Source organism: Onychostoma macrolepis, chromosome 04 (assembly GCF_012432095.1).
Source record: "Onychostoma macrolepis isolate SWU-2019 chromosome 04, ASM1243209v1, whole genome shotgun sequence".
NCBI classification, from domain to species: Eukaryota; Metazoa; Chordata; class Actinopteri; order Cypriniformes; family Cyprinidae; genus Onychostoma; species Onychostoma macrolepis.
The window spans coordinates 27,198,712-27,221,315 of NC_081158.1; the positions used below are offsets into that span (position 1 = coordinate 27,198,712).

The 22,604-nt window shown below is 37.1% G+C and overlaps 2 protein-coding genes across 3 annotated transcripts; both read left to right on the forward strand.

Annotated features, from left to right (window-relative positions):
- Window positions 1–1,174: 1,174 nt before the first annotated feature.
- On the forward strand, window positions 1,175–13,240 carry mgst1.2 (microsomal glutathione S-transferase 1.2). 2 transcript variants are annotated; one of them, XM_058774088.1, is made up of 5 exons: window positions 1,175–1,243; window positions 4,162–4,233; window positions 12,224–12,353; window positions 12,565–12,662; window positions 12,745–13,240. In XM_058774088.1, the coding sequence occupies exons 3-5, from the start codon at window positions 12,237–12,239 to the stop codon at window positions 12,989–12,991; spliced, it is 462 nt and encodes a 153-aa protein (XP_058630071.1). In that variant the 5' UTR covers window positions 1,175–1,243; window positions 4,162–4,233; window positions 12,224–12,236; the 3' UTR covers window positions 12,992–13,240. The 2 variants fall into 2 exon arrangements, with proteins under 2 accessions (XP_058630071.1, XP_058630068.1); XM_058774085.1 differs by lacking the exons at window positions 1,175–1,243; window positions 4,162–4,233 and adding an exon at window positions 11,191–11,488.
- A 1,858-nt stretch (window positions 13,241–15,098) lies between these two features.
- mgst1.1 (microsomal glutathione S-transferase 1.1) lies at window positions 15,099–17,557 on the forward strand. The gene is made up of 5 exons (XM_058774084.1): window positions 15,099–15,141; window positions 15,515–15,611; window positions 16,381–16,506; window positions 16,616–16,710; window positions 16,788–17,557. Exons 3-5 carry the CDS (start codon window positions 16,381–16,383, stop codon window positions 17,032–17,034), a joined length of 468 nt encoding a protein of 155 aa, XP_058630067.1. The 5' UTR covers window positions 15,099–15,141; window positions 15,515–15,611; the 3' UTR covers window positions 17,035–17,557.
- Window positions 17,558–22,604: the final 5,047 nt, after the last annotated feature.

Genomic DNA, 22,604 nt, shown 5'->3' on the forward strand with positions numbered 1-22,604 from the left:
GCGCACACACACAGCAGCACACACAGTGAACGCACACCCGGAGAGCAATTAGGGGTTCAGTGCCAGTGCCTTGCAATTAGGGGTTCAATGGCACCTTAGTCATGGTATCGAAGGTGGAGAGAGTGCTGTTCATTCACAATCCCCACCTTCAATTCCTGCCGGTGCGAGAATCGAACCGGCAACCTTCAGGTTACAAGCCTGACTCCCTAACCATTAGGCCACGACTATATGTGTTATAACACATATAACATGCGCCAGTAGGTGACAACAGGTGACTGTCTTTCATTGACTTATTCACTCAACCAATTCATTAGAAAACACTGATTTATTCCAAAATTAAACAAATAACTGTATTTATGATTGAGTCATTGACTTATTCACTCAACTGATTTGATTTGGAATGAAACACTGTGCTGTTGCAATGGATCTGCTTTGCTTTCATGGTTAACTTTTTTAATTCGTGAAGCAAAAATACAGTAAATATTGTGTCTAAAATGTAACTTAGTCTTAACTTATTGCTTTTATACAAAGTTCAATTAACAAGATCATATTTGCAATTGTATTGAATACGAGCATAGTGAACTTTAATGATAATGTACTTATGCAAGGGAATATACGTAACATTTACACAAATCTCTGAACAATTAAACACATACATAGCAGTTTTCATAAACAAGATGAGCTAGTCAACATTATGACCATCCTTAAAGATCTTTCATATGCTTCACAACAAACCTCATGGTTTCCATTCTAATGGACTGCTATGCTCGGCAAATGCAAATGTAATTTCATATGACAAGGAAAGTAAACTTTCTTTCCGGAGTTGTGTGTAGGGGGGGCTCCCAGTGGGGGACGGAGTGTTGAAGAAGCCCTGTTCCAATTCTGTCATTGTCAAAGTTTGACATAATAAGCGATTGTTCACGCGCCTTTGTTGAGTGATTCAACACAAGAGCAGGGTCCCAATTCCTCACTGTTAATTTTTTGTTGTTTAAAGGGAAAAACACAAGATGTCTATTCCTTTAAGGGATGCTTGGCAGTGCTTATGCTAAGTAATATAACAAACCTGTCGTGATGTCTGTTTGAGCACCTTTTATCTTTCCAAATCCACAGGAGGGCTCTACCTTTGCCATGTCGGAGAGAAGCGGCATCTCTGAAATAATTTAAGTAGCCCTTTTTGAAAGCCCAGACAAGTTAAGAGAATTCACATCTAAGATCAAAGCTGTGCTGTTGCAGTGCCACTAGAGTAAGTATTGGCTCTCTTGCGTTCTATGTTGCGATCAAATGTTGTTTTTGCGGTTAAAAGGCTGTGCTAGCTTTTCCTAGCGTTTAACTATAAAGCTGAGTGTGACTACATGTTTGCTGCAAGGTGCGTGTGTGCGTGTGTGTGTGTGTGTGTGTGTGTGTGTGTGTGTGTGTGTGTGTGTGTGTGTGTGTGTGTGTGTGTGTGTGTGTGAACAGCAAATGAAGTGTCAAGATATATATGATGTCCACTGATGGAAAGCAGGCGTTTATTATGTACCAGCCAAGAGACTGCTTTATCTCTAACACCAACATTAATGTAAAGTCAACAACGGTCATTCATTCTGTTACTTAAAATTATTCAATACTTCAGCTGACTTTAGAAAGATTAAATGGTTAGTGCACTGAAAAATGAGAATTCTGTTATCATTTTCTCACGCTTTTTCATTCCAAAACTATGATTTTTTCCCCCACAGAACAGATATATATATATATATTTTTTAAATATCATTTATTTATTTATTTTGATTACAAATTGTGCATTTTTTTTTAAATATAAATATTTATAAATATATTTAGTTTACTTTTTTTTTACTGTTTTGATGTTTGACAAACTTTTTGCTCTTTGACATTTTATCTGTCAAGTATTAAAGTACTTGTATTTATAAATAATAATAAAGGTTATTTTGAGATAAAGTTGCAAAAATAAAATAAATTTGCAATTGTGAGATTTAAAATCACAATTGCCTTTTTGCTCACTGTGGCAAAAACTAACTTCCAACAAAACCTAGCATAACAGCAGTCTGTTTGACTTATGTGCTATATTTCAAGTCTTATATTTATGCTTATTAATTTAGCAGATGACTTTTTCCAAATCTGCTTGTAGGATAAAAGCAGAAGAAATAAACCAAGCATGTAACACAACATAAGTGATTTTACCAAATTGTAAAAGGTCTAGTTAAGAAGTGATTATTTTTTTTAAAGAATAGATTGTTTTGAAAAAATGGTTTGTTGAGTGCTATCGGAAAAGTTCTTCAGAAACTGTACAATAACATTTTGTGAAGAAAAGTTCAAAATTATTCACATATAATCTCAACATTGAATCTAGCCCATGCCCCAGTCTAGAAAATGGCTTTTGCAACCAATGCCACACAAAGTATTGTGCAACAGTCATGTTGAGCCATTTGTGCAGGTTTTTAAATGTTTTGGTACATTTTAGAGCATTACAGATTTGGTCACTATCAACTATGTAGAAAAATGTTATTTTCTCAGAAAAAAAATCATATAGGTTTGGAACAACATAAGGGTTTTATCTAAAGCATCATTGCATCTATATTACACACATTTTATCAGTTTTTCCTTTCCTTGGGATTCAAACCCATGACCTTCTGCCATGCTGTACTGTTTGAGCTACAGGAAGAAGTTATATTTCTATATAATTCTATGAATTAATGACAGAATTTTCACAATTAGGTGAACCGTTCCTTTAAGAACACCCTGATGTTTGTATAAGATTCATGCGAACACCATTATGGGTAAGGTTGAAGACAAGAAAGTTCTTTCGCTAGTTTCTTTATTCATCTCTTTTCATTCTTGACAGATAAATCTGCTGGGATTTTCTCTTTTTTTTTTCCTTACACAAGAACATCTCTAATTTCATCAGCTCTCCTGACTGACAAGCATCATTACGGATAAAATTATCTTGGTAATTATCCTGCCGAAAAGAGATTTATTTCCCTTTGTGAGGAGGAGAGCGGATCCATGGGGCCACGCAGTGATCTGCAGCGTGGAGACGCTTCGTTAAAATAAGCATCCTAATGAGACGAGCCCTCCTGCAGAGCGCCGAGGCCCAAGCGTTACGCCTAGCAGGAGCACTCGCTTTTGTTCAGATGTGCATTAAGTAAGCGTGAACACGGTATCGTCTGCGTTTGGAGGGCCACTTATCGAGGAATTCACAGTATGTAATTATCTTAATTTGTACCCCGGAGCCATATCCAATATGAGACCTTCCGCCCATGACTACTCTGACGTAACTCACTCGTAGGCCCGTGCCACGGAAAGGTGTCAAGCTACTGTCAGAAATATGGGATGATTAACAGTGAGTTCATTGACTGAAATACTTACTTTGAGATATTTAGTTTTGCAAAACTTTGCCTGTAGTTGCTGTTTTGAAAATTTGAATATTAGTTAAGGTGCACTGTTTAGCTGAATTTAAAACCATCTTAAACACTAGCAATATGATTTTTCGAGTGATAGAATTGTTTCTGTTTATAAGTAAATCCAATTAATGTATGTTTTTGGCTGAGACATTTACAGATGCACTTTATCAATATGTGTTTCCTGGGATTCGAACCCACAACACGTTGCAAGCGCCATGCTTTCCAAGTGCATCAGACATATTTCGATACAGTGCTTTTTGAAATATGTACACGAGTAGATTTATAATGTTTTCTAAAAGTGACTTTTGAGTCTCCACTTAACTGGCATTTGTGTGTTTGATTTTCATAATTGATCATTAGCAATTGTGCAGGTTGACTAATTTTGTCATTAAACTCAGAGTTTAGGTGAAGCTGATGGGGAAACAAGCTCTTTACGATAATGAGCACCAGTGTTTGCCGTAATTAAGCGCAGAACAAGTGGCCTCTTTTCCTAATGGCTCTGCTAGTTAAGGGTCATTGTCGATGGATAGATTATTAAAGACTGAAAGAAAGACGCCTATGGGAGCTGTAGGACAACTTTCAGGAGTACACAAGATTCTTAACCAGAAGCTGTCATGTTGTTTCTGTGATATTACCTTTTGGTATAACCATAGGTATCATTGCAAGATGTTTGCAGTTGCAGTACAGATGAACAAAGGAGATCTCTAACATTAAGCAAGGTCCATCCATCCATCCATTTGCCATACTGCTTTATTCTTTGCAGGGTTGCGGGGGGCTGGATCCTATCCCAGCATCTTGGACCCCAGGCGGGGGGCATCCTGAATGAATGGTCAAGGTAAGTGTTGATTGATTGATTTGTTCGTTTTATTTTTTTGGCCCTTTATAGCTTTAAAAAATTTGTATGCTTCTTGTTGTCTAAGGTTTTATATGGAAGGCCAGTACTGCTACATAAGTAAAAAGATCATGCTTTGGTAAATCGTAATTATGACATAAAAAGACTAAATAATTAGATACTCCAAAGTGAGATAAAAAGTCATAAGAAAGAAAAAATTATGACTTTTTATCTCAATTTCTGTCTCAACTTGTGTCATAATTTAAGTTTTTTTTTGCCTCAAAATTGTCTTAATATTTTATCTCATAATTGACTTTTTATCTAACAAAGTTGACATTATCAACTCATTTTACCAAGTTTTTCCTTCCCTATGTGACAGAAATGGGCTTTCATAGTTTTATGATACTAAAATTACAAATTCTCCAAGGCTATTCTTACTGCAGTATCTCATAATTTTGTCTTTTTATCTCATTATTAACTAATATTACCAAGATTTTCTTTCTTATGTAACGGAAATGGGCTTTCATAGTTTTATGACCACCATATACTAAAATTGCAAGTTCTCCAAGGCTATTCTTACTGCAGTATCTCATAATTTTTACTTTTATCTCATTATTAACTCATATTGCCAAGATTTTCTTTCTTATGTAATGGAAATGCACTTTCATAGTTTTATGGTCTGCAGTCAGCTTTTTTGAGTCACAAAGTGGCACTAGTTAGCTATTCTACCTTGCATTAGTTTGACAAGAGAGAGCGCAGAAAAATATGAGAGTAGACTATATAAGAGTATATCAAGATGGTTCACTATTACTATGAATGGGATAAACAGAAGTATGGTGGAATAAATCGAAATAATAGCCAATCACCAGTTAGTAAATTCTTCACGTCACTGAAGTTGCCATTAAGCTCCCATTGCCATAGCAAGTTGTTCATGTACATGCATATACAATATTCTCTGAAATGCTTACACTCTTCCATATACAGGTGCTGGTCATATAATTAGAATATCATCAAAAAGTTGATTTATTTCACTAATTCCATTCAAAATGTGAAACTTGTATATTATATTCATTCATTACACACAGACTGATATATTTCAAATGTTTATTTCTTTTAATTTTGATGATTAGAGCTCGCAGCTCATGAAAGTCAAAAATCAGTATCTCAAAATATTAGAATATTTACATTTGAGTTTGAATAAATGACCATCCCTACAGTATAAATTCTGGGTATCTCTTGTTCTTTGAAACCACAATAATGGAGAAGACTGCTGACTTGGCAATGATCCAGAAGACGAACATTGACACCCCCCACAAAGAGGGTAAGTCACAGAAGGTCATTACTGAAAGGTGTGGCTGTTTACAGAGTGCTGTATCAAAGCATATTAAATGCAAAGTTGACTGGAAGGAAGAATTTGGGTAGGAAAAGGTGCACAAGCAACAGGGATGACCGCAAGCTTGAGAATACAGTCAAGCAAAGCCGATTCAAACACTTGGGAGAGCTTCACAAGGAGTGAACTGAAGCTGGAGTCAGTGCATCAAGAGTCACCACGCTCAGACGTCTTCAGGAAAAGGGCTACCAAGCCACTTCTGAAGCAGAGACAACGTCAGAAACATCTTAACTGGGCTGTGGAGAAAAAGAACTGGACTGTTGCTCAGTGGTCCAAAGTCCTCTTTTCAGATGAAAGTAAATTTTACATTTCATTTGGAAATCAAGGTCCCAGAGTCTGGAGGAAGAGTGGAGAGGCACAGAATCCATGTTGCTTGAAGTCCAGTGTGAAGTTTCCACAGTCTGTGATGATTTGGGCTGCCATGTCATCTGCTGGTGTTGGTCCACTGTGTTTTCTGATGTCCACAGTCAACGCAGCCATCTACCAGGAAATTTTAGAGCACTTCATGCTTCCTTCTGTTGACAAGCTTTATGGAGATGCTGATTTCATTTTCCAGCAGGACTTGGCACCTGCCCACACTGCCAAAGGTACCAAAAGCTGGTTCAATGACCATAGTGTTACTGTGCTTGATTGGCCAGCAAACTCGCCTGACCTGAACCCTATAGAGAATCTATGGGGTATTGTCAAGAGGAAGATGAGAGACACCAGACCCAATAATGCAGATGAGCTGAAGGCCACTATCAGAGCAACCTGGGCTCTCATAACACCTGAGCTGTGCCACAGACTGATCGACTCCATGCCACGCCGCATTGCTGCAGTAATTCAGGCAAAAGGAGCCCCAACTATGTATTGAGTGCTGTACATGCTCATACTTTTCATTTTCATACTTTTCAGTTGGCCAAGATTTCTAAAAATCCTTTCTTTGTATTGGTCTTAAGTAATATTCTAATATTTTGAGATACTGATTTTTGACTTTCATGAGCTGTAAGCTCTAATCATCAAAATTAAAAGAAATAAACATTTGAAATATATCAGTCTGTGTGTAATGAATGAATATAATATACAAGTTTCACATTTTGAATGGAATTAGTGAAATAAATCAACTTTTGATGATATTCTAATTATATGACCAGCACCTGTATATATATATATATATATATATATATATACTTTTTAGTAATGTACAAATATGTTTGCGTATGATGATGTAAGTTCTTTCCACATCTTTTCAGCAAATTTTACTTGAAAGTAGTTCATTGTTGGCTAAAGTAAAAAAAATGGCACGTCTGCCATTGACAAGTACAAACAGGGCTTCAGTGTCATGAGACTTAAGAAACAAGATTTCAGTATTTCACTATTCAAGTAACTAGGAGTTGGTCTTGCATGCCTGAATAGCTGCCTGGAGGAATTGCAAATATGGCCGCAGAGTGACTGGACTTTCCTTGAAATGGACAGTGGTCAAACATACCGTTTAGTATTCATTATGCAAAAATATTTTGCATAATGCCATAGTTAGCAAATCAGAATCAAGTATTCCTGAGAAGCATGCACACTTTTGAGGTGCCAGAGCTAATATTTTTAGTTATATATTACTTTATTTTTTTTGTGTTGCAGTTATTACTGTAAACAAATAGGTAGTGTAAGTAGAATTTACCCATTATTACATATTTTTTTAGTTGCCATCTAATACACTTAAGTAAAATCTAACTGATTTTCATGAGTTGTATTTAACACCCCCCCAGAGTAATTTTTTACAGTGCATGTAATAACGTGTTTTGGTGACATACATCTGTCAGCCCTGTCAAAGCAGGTCACCTTCACTTGCTGATTGCATTATGTGAAATTTATGGCGTACACATGCACCGAAGCAAGTATTTGTACGAACTCAGCATTCTGCTTTTGCACAGTGCATGTGACAGTGCTGGAAGAAATGTAGACGCCGCCTTGGGTCGATACAAAAATGTATGTGCTTGGAGCCTAGGAGGCATTCAGTAATGAAATCAATATCTGTGCTTGGCTCCTAGCATTAAGATCATTGGTCTGGCTGTTATTTAGTCATCGTTGTCCTACAACCCGGGTGCAAGTTGGCTACCAGTGAAAAATCAATAAAGTGACACCACAGTCGGCATCCCAATTACTGGTGAGACTGGTGAGAGATCAATTCATGTGTTGGCCATTAACAGGTCCTTTTGGGAAATCATACTGCATTATTTGTGTTCGGGTTCTCTCTCGTACAAGCACTCTCCTTCCCTGTCTTGCTCTAAAACAGTGAATTATACAAATCAACAAGAGATTGTACAGCCAAAGACCTAGTTACCCTGTTTTGCTTTGCCTCGTGCAACCCTCACATCAATGATCTCACAATAACATGTATTATTAGGTTGTTGTGTGCTATAACCTACCAGAGTTGTTGCAAAATGTCACTTAAACAGTAAATATAAACTTAGAATTTCATTTGGAAAGACATTAAATAACTTGAAGCTGTGAATGAATAGATTTTTTTGTGATTTTTAAAGGGAAGAAAGAAAATGCTAGTTATAAAACATTCTGACTAAATTGTGATTGGATGAGCAACATGCAGAGTAGCGAAAAATAATCAGTATTTTCCAAATAGGTTTCCTGAACATTCCCTTATCTGCTAAAGGTTGGACAAACAGATGCTTTGAGTTGTGTCTGCGTTAAAGCCTAGCTTTAACCCTAACCCAGATATGCAAAATATTTTAACGTTAAAAATGATCTTGTCACCCTGAAATGTGTATATAAGGATATAATAATATGCTTTGTTGCCCTTACAAAAAAAAAAAAGTAAATTCATAAATCATGTAATTGTAAAACAGATATTTACATTAAAGAAATAAATTAAAGGAAATAAAACAACCAATAAATCCTGGAAAATGTGAAATTTGTTTAAATGGTTTAAAATGAATATTCATGTCAACCTAAAATTTGCATAAATGAATATAATGTTTTGTTGCTATTACAAAATAAAAAAGTAGATTGTGACATTTAACCAAATGGTTTAAGATTTTAATTTAAAATTATTTTAATATATACACTACAAAAGTGTGGGGTTGGTAAGGTTTTTTTCAGCAGCCATTTATCCAATCTTTAGTGTCACAGCATGATATCCTTCATAGATCATTCTAATATGCTGATTTGATGCTCAAGAAACATTTCTTATTATCAATGTTGAAAACAACTGCTTAATATTTTTGTGGAAACCATCATGCCTTCTTTTTTCCAGGATTTTGTTATGAATATAATGTTATAAATGTTATTTACTGTCACATTTGATTAATTTAATGCATCCTTGCTGAATAAAAGTATTGATTTCTTTAAAAAGATCTTACTGACCTAAACCTTTGAACAGTTGTGTTCCATGCTTCCTTTGCAATGCATAAAATGGATTCAATTAATGCCAAAGCAAATAAAAGTTGCTTTGCCATTTACCAAACTGTATTGTAAAAGTTTTAAACATTTATATATTTTGTTGATTTTAATTAAATACTTTGTATTTATTCTGAATTCATAATATGTACACCACTTAAAGATTACCAAGTTCACCTTGATAAAATATTTCATATAATTGAAATTCATAAATGCAAAAGTCTTGAAGAGCCAAGAAGTTTTTTTTACACTAGGCAGCCGTACAGTGTTCAAAGTCTTTTTTTTTTTTTTTTAATTAAATGTGAAACTTCTGAGTCTAAAGGAAAAGCAGTTAGCGTTCTTCAGGTGAGGTGCAAATCAAACACTAATGATATGTGTCTTGCAGCATTACTATTCTGATGGTGAGGTTGTTGACACCTGACACAGACCACACTGTTAAATCTCTGACTGTAGCACGACATCTTTAAATCCCTTGTCCCACGTTGATTGACATCTCTCGTGTGCTCCTCTGGCAAAGTAGCACAGCCCCACATTTCTCCCTGGAATGGTAAACACGAGGTAAAACATATTACTAGGAGAAGCCGGCAAACGGCAGCGTGTCAGTAGGAGAATATCTCATCAGTCCACATTCTTTATCAACTAGTTCTCCGTGCCGCACTTTCTCGTGCAGCTCATGCATATGTAAAGACCAGAATATGTTCCAGCAGCGATAAGGATGTTGCTCGCACCTGCAATGCCTTACAAAAACACGAGCACAATGGCAACATGACGTGCAGCTGTTTAGCGTGACAGTGGTGTAATTGTAAGGAGGGAGAAGACGTCTTGCTCTTCACTCAGCTTGAGACAAGACTAACTTCTCGCTTCGAAGATAGTCTGCGGAGGAAGATGACAGGAGCAGAGAATGACTGGATCTCTTTAGTGCCTACAATTACATGGCATGATGCCTTATGTGTGCAGTCAACAGAATAAGGCCTAACGAAGCAGATATCTTAAACACATAGCTACAAGATACCATTAGTGCACCATGCGGCGTTCAGCATAACACTGAAAACATCTGAGGTAAAAAAAGAGGCATATTTATATAGAAGTTGAAGAACACCAAATGTATATTTGTTCAGCTGGCAGGCTTTTTATCCCAAGCAACTTCAAAAACTACTCCCATATAAACTGGTAATAATTTCTATTGTCAAAATTGTGACTTCAGTCATACGGCTTTTATTATTTTTTCTCAAAATTTCCTATAGCTTCTCATGAGACCAGGCTTGAACCTATAACCTTGCTGTTGCTAGCGTCATACCAGCACTTTAATTTGTAAATATGTTTTGTGATATACTTGTGGTAGGTAAATCAATAATTAAGTGCTGAGTTATGACACTACTTAAGTTTAGATGTATGCTACAAATTATAACTATTTAATTTTAATTGAAATAAAACTTCCCTCAGACCTTGTTTTATTTAGATATTGTATTAAGATCCATCTCAGTAAAGTGGAAGCCACGGAATAATATATATATATATATATATATATATATATATATATATATTTTTTTTTTTTTTTTAAGTAATTGCAACTTTTTAATTTTCTCAAGAACTGCTAAAATACAAACTCAGAATTGAGACAAACTCAAAATTTCGACTTCCTCACAATTCTGAGTTTCTCTCGTTTTTAGTTCACAAGTCTTTCTTTTTCTCTGAATTCTGAGTTTATATCTCACTTTTTTTATTTGTTTCTGCCATGAATTTAAAAATAAAAAGAGTCTTTGTGAGTTTTTATCTCACTGTTTTTTCTTTCTTCTTTTTTTCAGTTTCTCAGAATTGTAAGAAAAATGTCAGAACTGTGAGATAAAAGTAAATAGGCGTGTTTTTTTTTTGTTTTTTTAAATTTTATTTAATTTTATTATTATTTTAATCCTGTGGCCGAAACAGGCTGCCATACAGCTAATCTGTATAAAAGTGGTCATAAAAGTGTGTTGTGATAACGTGGAGAATAAAACGTTCTTATGATGTTACAGTGACTATTCACAGAAGCACACTTTAACCGCCTGGGTAAAAAGCAGAGATGATATAGATAAACTGTGGGTTAAAGTCAAAATATTTTGCAACCCCCAGCCCCACCCCACCCCTCCTTGTTACATAACGTGACAAACAGGCTTAGGAAGTCACCATAAAATGCAAGCTTGTACTTGCCAGCAGTGTTAGGCACTGTAGAAGGAATCTACAGTGTGGAATGATATGGCTGGAAGACCTTCCTGTAGATCAAAATAAACTAGGATTAATCATTGATCCACAAGACTCCAAAGTATTAACCTGTTTACTTTACATTACTACAAGAAAAGAAAGCAGTCAGGCTAGAAAGCAGCAATGGGCTGGCTCTGGTCCAAGTAGGCTGTCTATAGGTGAATTTACGCAATAACAAAGCTCGACTATTTCAGATTTCAAAGCACTGACAAGCACTTCTCATTCGCAAGAATCGTCACCCGGGTAAGCGGAGCAACATTTCTCCTGTTGTCGCATGTTGTTATATTGCTGCATTTTGACTGGAGAGGGTGTAACAAGCTCCAAATATAATTAGGCTGCTGTAAACATTTGGTCTAAACTGCACGCGACGCGACTGAACTCGAATAGCAATTATATAATAAACTAAGCTGCGCACTTGCTGTGTAAATGTGTTCAAGTGTAAACTGCGCATTGTTTTTAAAATAACTTTGAAACGGTATTGATTTTGTTCGGTATAGGTGTGAAAATATGATCTTGATATAAGTACAGTGGTATTTCCTCAAGCATTTAACTGTTTGTTCAATAATTGCGACGTCCACTTTGTGAATGAATCGTTCTTTTGAGTCGGATCTTTCTAATGAATTGGTTGAACCGTTTCACAAAACGTCTAATTGTACCGAATCTGATGAACAAGTTTAATAACATATAGTAGGCTACTAAACAAAACTTGAGCGAATTGGTCTCAATAAACTGTGTGTTGTAAAACAAAATACTTGATGGCGTGAAGGAACTGGTGAATTGTTTAATGAACCCATTCAAAAGAACAGTTTCACATAAATTCGAAGTTCTGTAGCCTATTTCATACTGTTGTTCAAGATTTCATGGTAGAAACTATTATTAGGCTACAGCGAATAAAGGAGAATCTTTTCCTACCTGAACATTTGCATGTGTTAAGATATCTGTTTGTTGTTGTTCTGTAATATTCTATGTCCTTGGTAGGAAATTTAGCAAAATGGCTGACCTGATGAACAATGATGTGTTCCTGGCCTTCTCTACATATGCCACTATTGTAGTCCTCAAAATGATGTTCATGGCCCCTCTGACTGGATACTTCAGAATAACCAGAAAGGTGAAATTGGTTTAGAAATTTCTGTTTTATACAAATTACAACAAAAAAATGTCATGTGACTTAAAACCGATTCGTTCTGCATAATGTTGAAATTAACTTGACCGTTAAATAAGGCAAAAATATTTTATCAGTACTCCCGTTTTCTAAACGTTTTATATTATTGCTCCTCTGTATTAGGCCTATATTTAATGTCTTTCTGTTCATCATACAGGCTTTTTCAAACTGGGAGGACACTGCGATGGGCAAAAAAGATCCAGAGGAGAGAAAAAAGATGCTCCAGACCAATCCTGATGTAGAACGTGTCCGAAGGTAATCGTAAAGTTCTCGTCTATCCTCATTTAACCAGTTAAGTGGGAGTATTCTCAGTGATTCTTGCCATTTTGAATCACAGGTGCCATCAAAATGACCTGGAAAACATCATTCCTTTTGTGGTGATTGGTCTACTGTATGCATTCACGAGGCCGGATCTCTCCACGGCTCTGCTGCACTTCCGAGTGTTTGTGGGGTCACGTTTCATCCACACTGTATCTTACGTTTTGGCTTTGCCCCAGCCTAGCAGAGGTCTGTCCTGGGTGGTGGGCATGATCACAACTTTCTCAATGGCCTACAGGGTGCTCACCACAGCACTGCTTCTCTAAAGACACTATAGCACTGCAGAACGGGAGAGGCCTGTTTTATATCATTTATTGTCCCTGGTGTTATCTTTTTTATGTATGTAATTCATAATAAAATCGGTCAAAAAGTCACCAGTATACAGGTATTTACACATGAGTCTGTGAATGTGCTGTTTGTAATTTCACTGTCTCAACTAACAAATGTTTGTTAACAGTCAACAAGTCGTTATCACAATGACTCAGCATTAAAAAGAGGGTTGCTATCAATGCCAACAGTCTTTTTAGGATGCATTCCAAGCTCTCAAATCTGCTTTTCTCCATTGCTTAAAGGGGACCTTTTTATTTTGCAGTCTTGTCTTGTCTACTTGAGGGTGCAAAGACCAGTTTAGGAGAATTTTGCAAACCCCCCCCTTTGTTACATAACGTGAAATGTGAAGTCACCATAAAATGCAAGCATACTTGCCAGCTGTGTTATGTAGCCTAATGTACAAGGAATCAGCCGTTATGTTTGATTTGGCTGGAAGACCTTACTGTACAGATCAAAATAATCTCAGATTAATCATCGATCCAAGACTCCACAGCATTAACCTGTTAAATTGACATTACTACAAGAAAAGAAATCAGTCGGGCTAAAGGAGCAATGGGCTGGTTCTGTCCTATAGGCTACGTGAAGACTCAGCTATTTCAGATTTCAAAGCACTGTGACAAGCACTTGCCATTTGCAAGAATAGCCAAACAGGTAAAAGGAGCAACTTTTCTCCTGTTGCACTAATGTTGATATTTTGCTGCATTTTGGCTGGAGAGTTTGTAACAAGCTCCACATGTAAACATTTGGTCTAAACTGCTCACTGGCGACGAGATCCATCTCGAATATGAACTAAGCTGAACAATAGGCTTGTACGCGCACTTGGTCGTTCGGTATAAACTGCGATGTTTTTTCAAATTACTTTTAAACAGTGCGTCGGTAATGATTTTGTTCGATAAAAGGTGTGAAAATATAATCCTTGATAAGCACAACGGAATTTCTTCAAGCATAGCCTAACTGTTGTGTGTTCAATAATAGCGACGTCCACATTGTGACCGAGTCGTTCTTCTTCTTCTTCTTCTCGTTTTTTATTGTCGGCTCGCAATCACAAATTGAGCATGACCGAGTCATTCTTTTGAGTCGGATCTTTTTAATGAATTGGTTGAACTGGTTCACAAAATGACGAATTGAACCGAGTCTGAATAAACAAGTTTAAGAACAGATATATTACTAAACAGAACTTGATGGTATGACATTTTCAACATAGGCCTGCAAATGAATTGGTTTCAGTAAACTGTGTGTTGTAAATTTGATGGCGTAAAGGGTGAATTGTTTTATGAACCTGTTCAAAAGAACAGTTTCACAGAAATTCAGAGTTCCCAGTTTCTTGATACTATTGGTCAATATTTCATGGTAGAAACGCTACAGTGAATAAAAGAAAATCTTTTCCTACCTTAAATTAATAGCAGTCATGTGTTTACATGTCTGTTATTGCCCCTTTGCTTTTGTTCTGTAATATTCTATGTCCTTAGTAGGAAATTTTGCAAAATGGCTGACCTGATGAACAATGATGTGTTTCTGGCCTTCTCGGCATATGCCACTATTGTTTGTGGGGTCATGTTTTATCCACACGGTGTCTTACCTGTTGACTTTGTCCCAGCCTAGCAGAGGTCTGTCCTGGTTGGTGGGCATGATCACAACTTTCTCAATGGCCTACAGGGTGTTCACCACAGCACTGCTTCTCTAAAGACACCATAGCACTGTCAAACAGGAGAGACCTGTCTTTATATCTTTTATTGTCCCTCCCTTATCTTTTCTTATTAAAATGTATGCAATTCATAATAAAATGTCAACGTGTTAACTGTATTTTTTGTTTATTCATTTCCAGTTCCCAATAACAATTACCAGGTGTTCACATATGAGTGTGTAGAAGTAACAAACTTTCAGTCAACAAGTCGTTATCACAATGACTCGGCATTAAACAGAGGGCTGCTATCACTGCCAACAGGCTTTTTAGGATGCGTTCCAAGGTCTCAAACCTCCCCTCAAACCTTAAACAGGACTTTTTTATTTTGGGTTTTAACATAGTAACTCGTCTATTTGAGGGTGCAAAGACCAGTTTGGGACTTGGGAGACATTACAAAATCAAGTTAGTCTATTTATGAAATGCAAATGCTATTTATGAGTGCAGCATGCAACATTTCTGATGTGTGTATGTCATATTGGTTTTAGTGTTTATTGAATAGACTATAACATAATGCACAACTTACACATGCAGTGTGACAATACTGCTTCATGTTGTCACAAAAGAGCAATGTGTGTTCAATCAACTGTATTTTATTTCCTGTGCCATATTTTAAGAAATAGTGTGCTTAAAGAGTTAACAAACTCACCCTGAGAAATATATACAAATGTGGGAGAGATTGGCGATTGCATTCACTATTAATAGGCTATATTTAATAAGTTAATTCATTTCCTGAACCTTGGCGTTGCTAATATATGCGCTACTGTTTCAACTACAGCGACTTCCTCGAGAGAGTTTAGACCTCCTTTGGTGTTTTTCCGACACGCCCACCATCTCTTGTTAGTTCAGGAGAGAAGCCGAGTGGCGTCGAAAAGGTGAGAAACTCATCAAAACGCTAATATTGCAGCTTAGACGTCACTTTAACTTCATGCTCTTGTACTTTTGTTTGTTTCTTGTTAATATTAAGGCTATATGAAGTGCCTTGTCATAAATTTTTTACATTCCAAAGAGACCGCCTTGGGCGTCCTAGTTCGCGCTATTGTTTCCATTCTTCTCTTAAACAAGCAAATCGACAAATGCATGCACAAACTATATTTGATGTAAAAATATTGAACATCCGTAATTTAAAATCCTTTAAATTGTGCGACATAATCAGTATTAAATTAGATATTTTGCTCTCTTCATGGACCTTAGCTATACTAAATCCAACTTTAAAAGGGCAAACTGCTATGCGCCTGTTTTAAAGAAATATTTGCTTATAACTGTCTCTTTTTGGAACTTTTGTCCGTTTTCGGTAAAGAAAGTTCTATAAATACCACATAGTTTTTTAATTTTTTTTATTTGGAGCTTGGCTGTGATACTGACAAGATGCTGGAAAATCCAGTTTAAACTGGCAGCTGTTTTGGAACATGGTTTTTAACCAGTTCAAGCTGGAATAAATTGGTCAAATTAGTTTGGTAGGGCAATAGGATGGGGATGTGAGGGGATATTTCGTATCAATTTAACCAGTATGCTTTTGTAAGACTTTTGTGTATTATTCTTTATATCAAACTAAAGAAAGAAATTGTCTTTAGGTTTTTTATGTAATTATTTATGTTTGCTATTTGTTGTTTCCCATTTATATTCACTGCTGTTTGAATAAAGATGGCAGAAGTTGTACACATGATTGACAGCGAGGTTTTCCTGGCCTTTTCCACATATGCAGCCATAGTCGTCCTCAAAATGATGCTCATGAGCTTATTGACCTCATATTTTCGCTTGACAAAACAGGTACGTTATTTATTGTGCTCAATTTATGCAACCTGCATTCTATATTTTCAGTATTTTACAATGGGCTGTCAAGCACTTATTTTCTCAAATTTAATGGCTCCTCTTTTAGGTTTTTTCAAACCTGGAGGACACCACCTTGGTGAAGACCACAGACGACAGGAAGAAGCTGATCAGGGTTGATCCGGATGTGGAAAGAGTGCGACGGTAAACTAAACATATAATTCTGTTCATATAGTACTGATATTGTCTCTCTTTCTGATGCCTTTGCTCTTGAATCACAGGTGCCATCTGAATGACTTGGAAAACATTGTTCCCTTTGTGGTGATTGGTCTTCTGTATGCACTCACGGGGCCGGATCTCTCCACGGCTCTGTTGCACTTCCGGGTGTTTGTGGGGTCACGTTTCGTCCACACAGTGGCCTATGTGATGGCTCTGCCCCAGCCTACCAGAGGTTTTGCCTTTGGTGTGGGGCTGTTCACAACTTGTTCTATGGCTTACCGGGTGCTCACCACAGCGCTTTTTCTCTAATAGATAGCATTCACTTCATTTAAAACCATTTATTTTGAGTTGACATGCTTTTTTACAGTTACGTGAAGGAAATGTGTTGAGGAACCAATTATAATGCTGTTTTTGTGTTTTCTATTGGCATTCAGTACCACAGTCCCATGAATGCACTTCATAGTGTGAATGAAAACTTAATAACTTGATAATATTTAATTAATGTAATCTTTAACTCTGACACATTTCAGGATGAGTCTAAAGCTTTGACCCGTGCTGTACACTACACTGTGAACAGACATTTGTTTATCGTTACTTATTAATCACAATAAGACTTTGACCAACAACTTTGGATTGTGTCAGGTATTTAGGGCTGTTTAAGTTTGTGTGCATTTTCATAGTAGTTGCGAAGACAAGCAAAGGAAAATGTTTAATTTGCGAAGTACCAACTTTGAATTTTAATGTTCATTGTCTGCAGGTTTAAAGAAAGTATGAACAATAAAATGTTTATAAATGGATTAAATAAAGTTTGAAAATAAAAAAGAAGAATGTTTCTGACAAGTGGTTTCAATAATGCTTTTACAAGTTGTAAGTGTGCAAAAAACAGTGCATGTTGTGTCCACTAGAGGGAGCTATTTGAAAGCCCAAGTGGTACCAAAGTTAAGTCCAATGTTTGTCTTAATGCACATGGAGCACCTCTTTATTTGTTTCTAACACACCCTTGGCATGCAGGCACAAAAAACCTAATTCCTGTGCACTCTATCTGACCGTATTCTGCCTCAGTAGATAAATTGACCTGTTTTATATAGCCACACTGCTAACATTAGCAGATGTTTGTTAAAAAAAAAAAAATAGCCCTGCTTAACAGAACAAGGAATGCTTTCTTATTATTCATGCTTCACTCATTATCTTGATATGTTATGAATAGCTTCATTACTAATTTCATGCAACTATGCACAATCACTGTAATCACTGTAATAATTAGCCTTAGACACAAATGAAATGTTTCTTTCAGTGTTTTTACTATCGAGTGTTTCAGACTTTATACGATTTCAAGTTCTGTTTTTGAAGTCATATCTAAGTTCCCTTTGTTTTGAAAAAATTCAGGACCTCCACACAGCGATGACCAATATAAATCTTCTGGAATCAGCTCTTCTACTCTGAAGCGAAGCAAGAATATCTGAAATTCTGAACTACATGAAATAAAATGAAGTAAAAATATGAATTAGCCTATTTCAGACTGTGAAAGTGTTTTATTTACCACTGCAGGAATTCAGTTCTACACTGTCAGAAAACGGGGATCTTATGAAATGCAAATTGTGGCTGACTTTCATTTTGTGACACATTTCTAAGGGCATGATGAACAAAAAAAAATGTAAATTGGAATTTATCTGGTTGTTGATTTGATTATTATGAAAAGTGAATGTTGTATGAGTCAGATCACAGGAATAGCAAGACATTTTGATTAAAAATTACCTTAAAACAATGCACGGATGTTTTGTTCACATTAAGACCAGCAATGTGCTTTAAAAGACCGAATCAATTTTGATTGTCAGACTTTCAATTGGACAAGCTGTCTGAAATGAGACCATTTTTCTATTAAGGGCTCCAAAACTAGTTAAACCCCCCTGTGTCTTGAATGTATGAGCATCCTTCGGCTGCTTTGTCCTTCTCTTTAACCAGCCCTCTCTTGATGTCACAGTAAATACTACTACTTAGCCCCAAGGTCGCCACGGCTGGCCATGCATATGCCCCGTAAAGGCTTTTTCTCATTTGTTTTGGGTCTGTGCCCAGCTCCAGGGTGTGCAATATTTCAGTCAAGCCAAGCATTTTACAGGCTGGCCAGATGAAGAACAGCTAAACCTTGCTCTGTGATCAATAATGACTGATCCACCCACAAGGGGCTCTCCCTCCGCTGGGGAAAAGCAGGGGTCTGGCCTAGCCAAGAACATTTTTTTGGTGGAAACTCAAGGCTCTTGGAGTCAACCTTGAAGTTGTTCTTTAGATGGACGTTCAGTAAACAGAGTCGAGACTGACATGTGCTTGGAAAAAAGTGCTAGTGGTCTATATATTGATAGACAGATGCTGTAATGGTGTATTCCTCCCACACTGTTTCTATATTACAACAGACACCATATATTTCTCAGATCTTCCCACTGCCTTATTGTAAGGCTCGTTAACTGTACGGCCGCTTAATTAGGCAGCACTTCAAAGTCATGGCGTGGGCCAGTATCAAGGTTTAGAAGAGATTTATATCACACAATGGCTCCACGGGTCCTGAAAAATTAATGAACGCTTAGCCGGGATCCGACTTATAGGCGACACGGTGCAATATAAATCAATTTGAGTTTGAGCCTTGCAATCCGGAACCGACTGTATCTGCTGGACTAGACGTTTTTAGAGCATTTTTGGAGGTGCATCAGCGGTAATGTGGACGAAATAGGTCAGAGGCGGGATGTGAATGCACGGTCTCCTGACCTTTCTTCAATGACGGCATGCTTTCTTTCTTGCTTTCTCATACGAACTAACGACTTGTGAGTTTATGTGAAGTAATTATGGGTGCAGAGATCAGCCATAATCACACTGAGACAGTAGCGAGCGCAGGTCAGGACCATATGTTTGACTCCTTTCTCAGCTACAGAACAGACTTCAGTGGAATGCGAACATAATAAGGACTAACTAATGCCTTTCGCATTGCTGCTCTCTTCTCTGCCCTTCATCTCTACCGAAGCCCATTACTGAGCTCAAAGAATTGCAGCAAACTCGCCATTTTTTTTTTGCACTTGTCAGTGCCATTTATACACAGGAAGTCATATTATCTCATGAGGGGTAAAACTTGCATCGAAATGGCCACTTGAAGGGGCAAATAAATCTACCTAAAATGCTCAGTGAAGCAAATGCCCTGTGTTGACTCAATGATTTCAGCATATTTATCTCAGCGTTACGCCTAATAGATGGCCTATAGGCCAAAAGGCATGAGGAAGTGGTGCTTCAGCTAACATTTAAGCATAAGCATCATTTCGGCGCTTATGTTAACAGTGCTGAGCCTATTTTTGTTGCACGTCAGACAAAGAATAACCTGAAATTGCACTTGAAACCTTTTTCCCAGTGTAATCTTGTGCGATTTAGACTTATGAAGCAATATAAGAGCTCATTGCTCACCTATTGTTTGAAAAAAGATGCATGCTCACATGCAGTTTCTATTCTTATAGCTACAGTTTGGGGATTATTTACCAAATATGGCATCTTTGCTCATATAAATTATATTTCATGATGATCGTGTTTGTAGTTCTCAATAGCAGGGTTGTTTTCATAATTGAATTGAGAATGTATTTTAAATTCCAACACAATTCCTGAATTTGAATAAGCAAACAGGATGCAGTAAAAAAAGTTTGTCAAAGTTTGTTTTAAAAACTTTTGGCTAAAGAAAGCATTATTTGAAATATTGGGGGATTTAAGAAGTTTGAAATTTTCTGTGCCATACAGGAGTGTATTTAATATAATTTTTTCAATCATATTTAACAAATTAACTTGTCAGACTGAAATGCTGAATTTTCCAGAATTTCTTTAGAATTGCAATTAACCCATTGCAAAGACCCGCTCCCCTTTATTACTGTTGCTGTGTCAGACAAGCCATGGCACTCTTCCACCACACATTATGTTCTCACGCAGTGAAAAATACATAGAGAAATATGTATTTTGTATAAAATACAAAGAGAAAACTGACAATGCACCGACAGACAAGACAGAGCAGGTTACTTTAGGTATGAAACAAAGTCTCAGCTTTCGAATTTTGTCAATTTTTAAGTAATTCAAACAATAAATACTGTTTTGAGGCTCTTTAATGTGTCATGGCAGATCACTGTGCCTCAGTTCAAGCGGCATGTGAACCTATTCATTTCTTCATCTTTACTAGTTATAGTACGGATATTAAACATAAATAAACATCAGAAGGTATCTTGTCTCAACTGCAGAAAGACGTCACTTCACACCAGTTTTCAAGTTCAAGTCCACCGATATTAATCTACTTTCCTGTCAGGTTGGTTTGTCAGATAAAAATGGCAGATTCTACGTTATGATTGGTCAGATCGACTGTCAATCAAACTCCGAGCAAAGATTCAATTAAGTAAATTCCTTTTTCTGTCTTTCCAATTCATAGGCCATTCAGCTTCCTGTGGGGTGTGGTTAATTCAGTTTAAATTCCATCTCATAAATTCAGTTTGAGACAACTCTTTATCAAAACCCTGTGCAATAGCTCACTCTTGATAACCATCTTATTTATAAATGCTGAATTTTAAAAAACTAAATTCTGTTGTTGCAGTTACTCTGCTGCTTTGTTTACACGTGCAGCTTGAAACAGGCCTTATAGAAGAAATAATTCAACTCACACCTCGAAAGGCAACGCCCTGACCCAATCTACCCTTAGCATTGGAAAGCGTGACCTTTACACATGTGTTTCAGTAGGAGATTTTGAGTGTTGGAGCTAGGGGACTGTTAGACTTGGCTGGGGTCAGCAGATATCCTATGCTGATCTTAGTGATTGGATCGCAGGTGATTACCATAAGCAATTTAAATGATATTGATTTATCCTCTCGCCTGCTGTAATTGAACACCACGACCAAGCCCCTGCACCCTTTTCCCTCTCTCCTTTTCCTCTTTTCACTCTCGCATTAACGAAAAAGCATTTGGCGGCCTGAGGAGCGCCCATAAAGAGGAAAAGATCCGGCTAGAAGGGCCAATCAATTGGCAGTTTGCCACAGCAACAATGGAATTGTTCAATTAATATCCTATCTCTGGTTAATTTAGCTGCTTAGCATCCCGGCCCCCCTCGCATTATACACAGGGAATGTCGAGGTAGCAGTGGGACTTGCTCCAATTTGGATGCAAACGTCCTCCATGTTTCTCATCTGGACAAGAATAATAGAAGAAAATGTTGTTTCCTGAGAGCTTCCTGCCAGATAACCCCCCTAGTGTAATAACCTTGGGAGTTAATCAACTTCTTTTAAATCAAACGCCTAATTTGAACGATAATTATAATTTGGCATTTAGATAACATTGACTAAGCACTTGATTGAGGCAACAGGACAAAAAACAGGCCTAATGGCAATTCTTCCCATGAAAGCACCGTCAAATAAGTTTCGTATCTACAATATTCCGTCGCGCTCTTATGCGGAGCTATATTTGGCGCTCGGATCAATTAATGAATGGAAAAACTCCACCTGGGAGACACGCTCGTGCGTTCTCCATTTTTCACCCACCTTTCCAGCACCTCGGGAGAGTGCGCAAATTTCTTGTTTTAATATTTTAGCGCTCTGACTTAAGCTTCGGAGTTCTCTGCAGGTAGCGTACTAGATCATCCTGACATTTCAAAGTACTGAAACCTTTGGAATAAAGTGTTTTTTATTTCATTCTATTAACATAATTTATGTTTGTCAGAGAGCCCACCTCTGTGGAAGTCAAGTAGGGAGGGGTCTTGCCATAATTCATCGTCACATGGCTCTCTGTGTTCACGTATGTGTGTGTGAGACGCATGATAGTGGCTGCGCGACATTCGACTTCATTACTCAGGCCTGAAACATTGATGAGGCAGAGAATAGAAT

What these genes read in the sequence shown, in the direction of transcription:
- mgst1.2 (XM_058774088.1), top strand. Translation starts at nt 12,237, where the DNA reads ATGGCTGACCTGATGAACAATGATGTGTTCCTGGCCTTCTCTACATAT. An exon ending in ACTTCAGAATAACCAGAAAG is followed by an intron (nt 12,354 to 12,564) that starts GTGAAATTGGTT and finishes TTCATCATACAG; the next exon opens with GCTTTTTCAAACTGGGAGGA. An exon ending in GATGTAGAACGTGTCCGAAG is followed by an intron (nt 12,663 to 12,744) that starts GTAATCGTAAAG and finishes TTTGAATCACAG; the next exon opens with GTGCCATCAAAATGACCTGG.
- mgst1.1 (XM_058774084.1), top strand. Translation starts at nt 16,381, where the DNA reads ATGGCAGAAGTTGTACACATGATTGACAGCGAGGTTTTCCTGGCCTTT. An exon ending in ATTTTCGCTTGACAAAACAG is followed by an intron (nt 16,507 to 16,615) that starts GTACGTTATTTA and finishes CTCCTCTTTTAG; the next exon opens with GTTTTTTCAAACCTGGAGGA. An exon ending in GATGTGGAAAGAGTGCGACG is followed by an intron (nt 16,711 to 16,787) that starts GTAAACTAAACA and finishes CTTGAATCACAG; the next exon opens with GTGCCATCTGAATGACTTGG.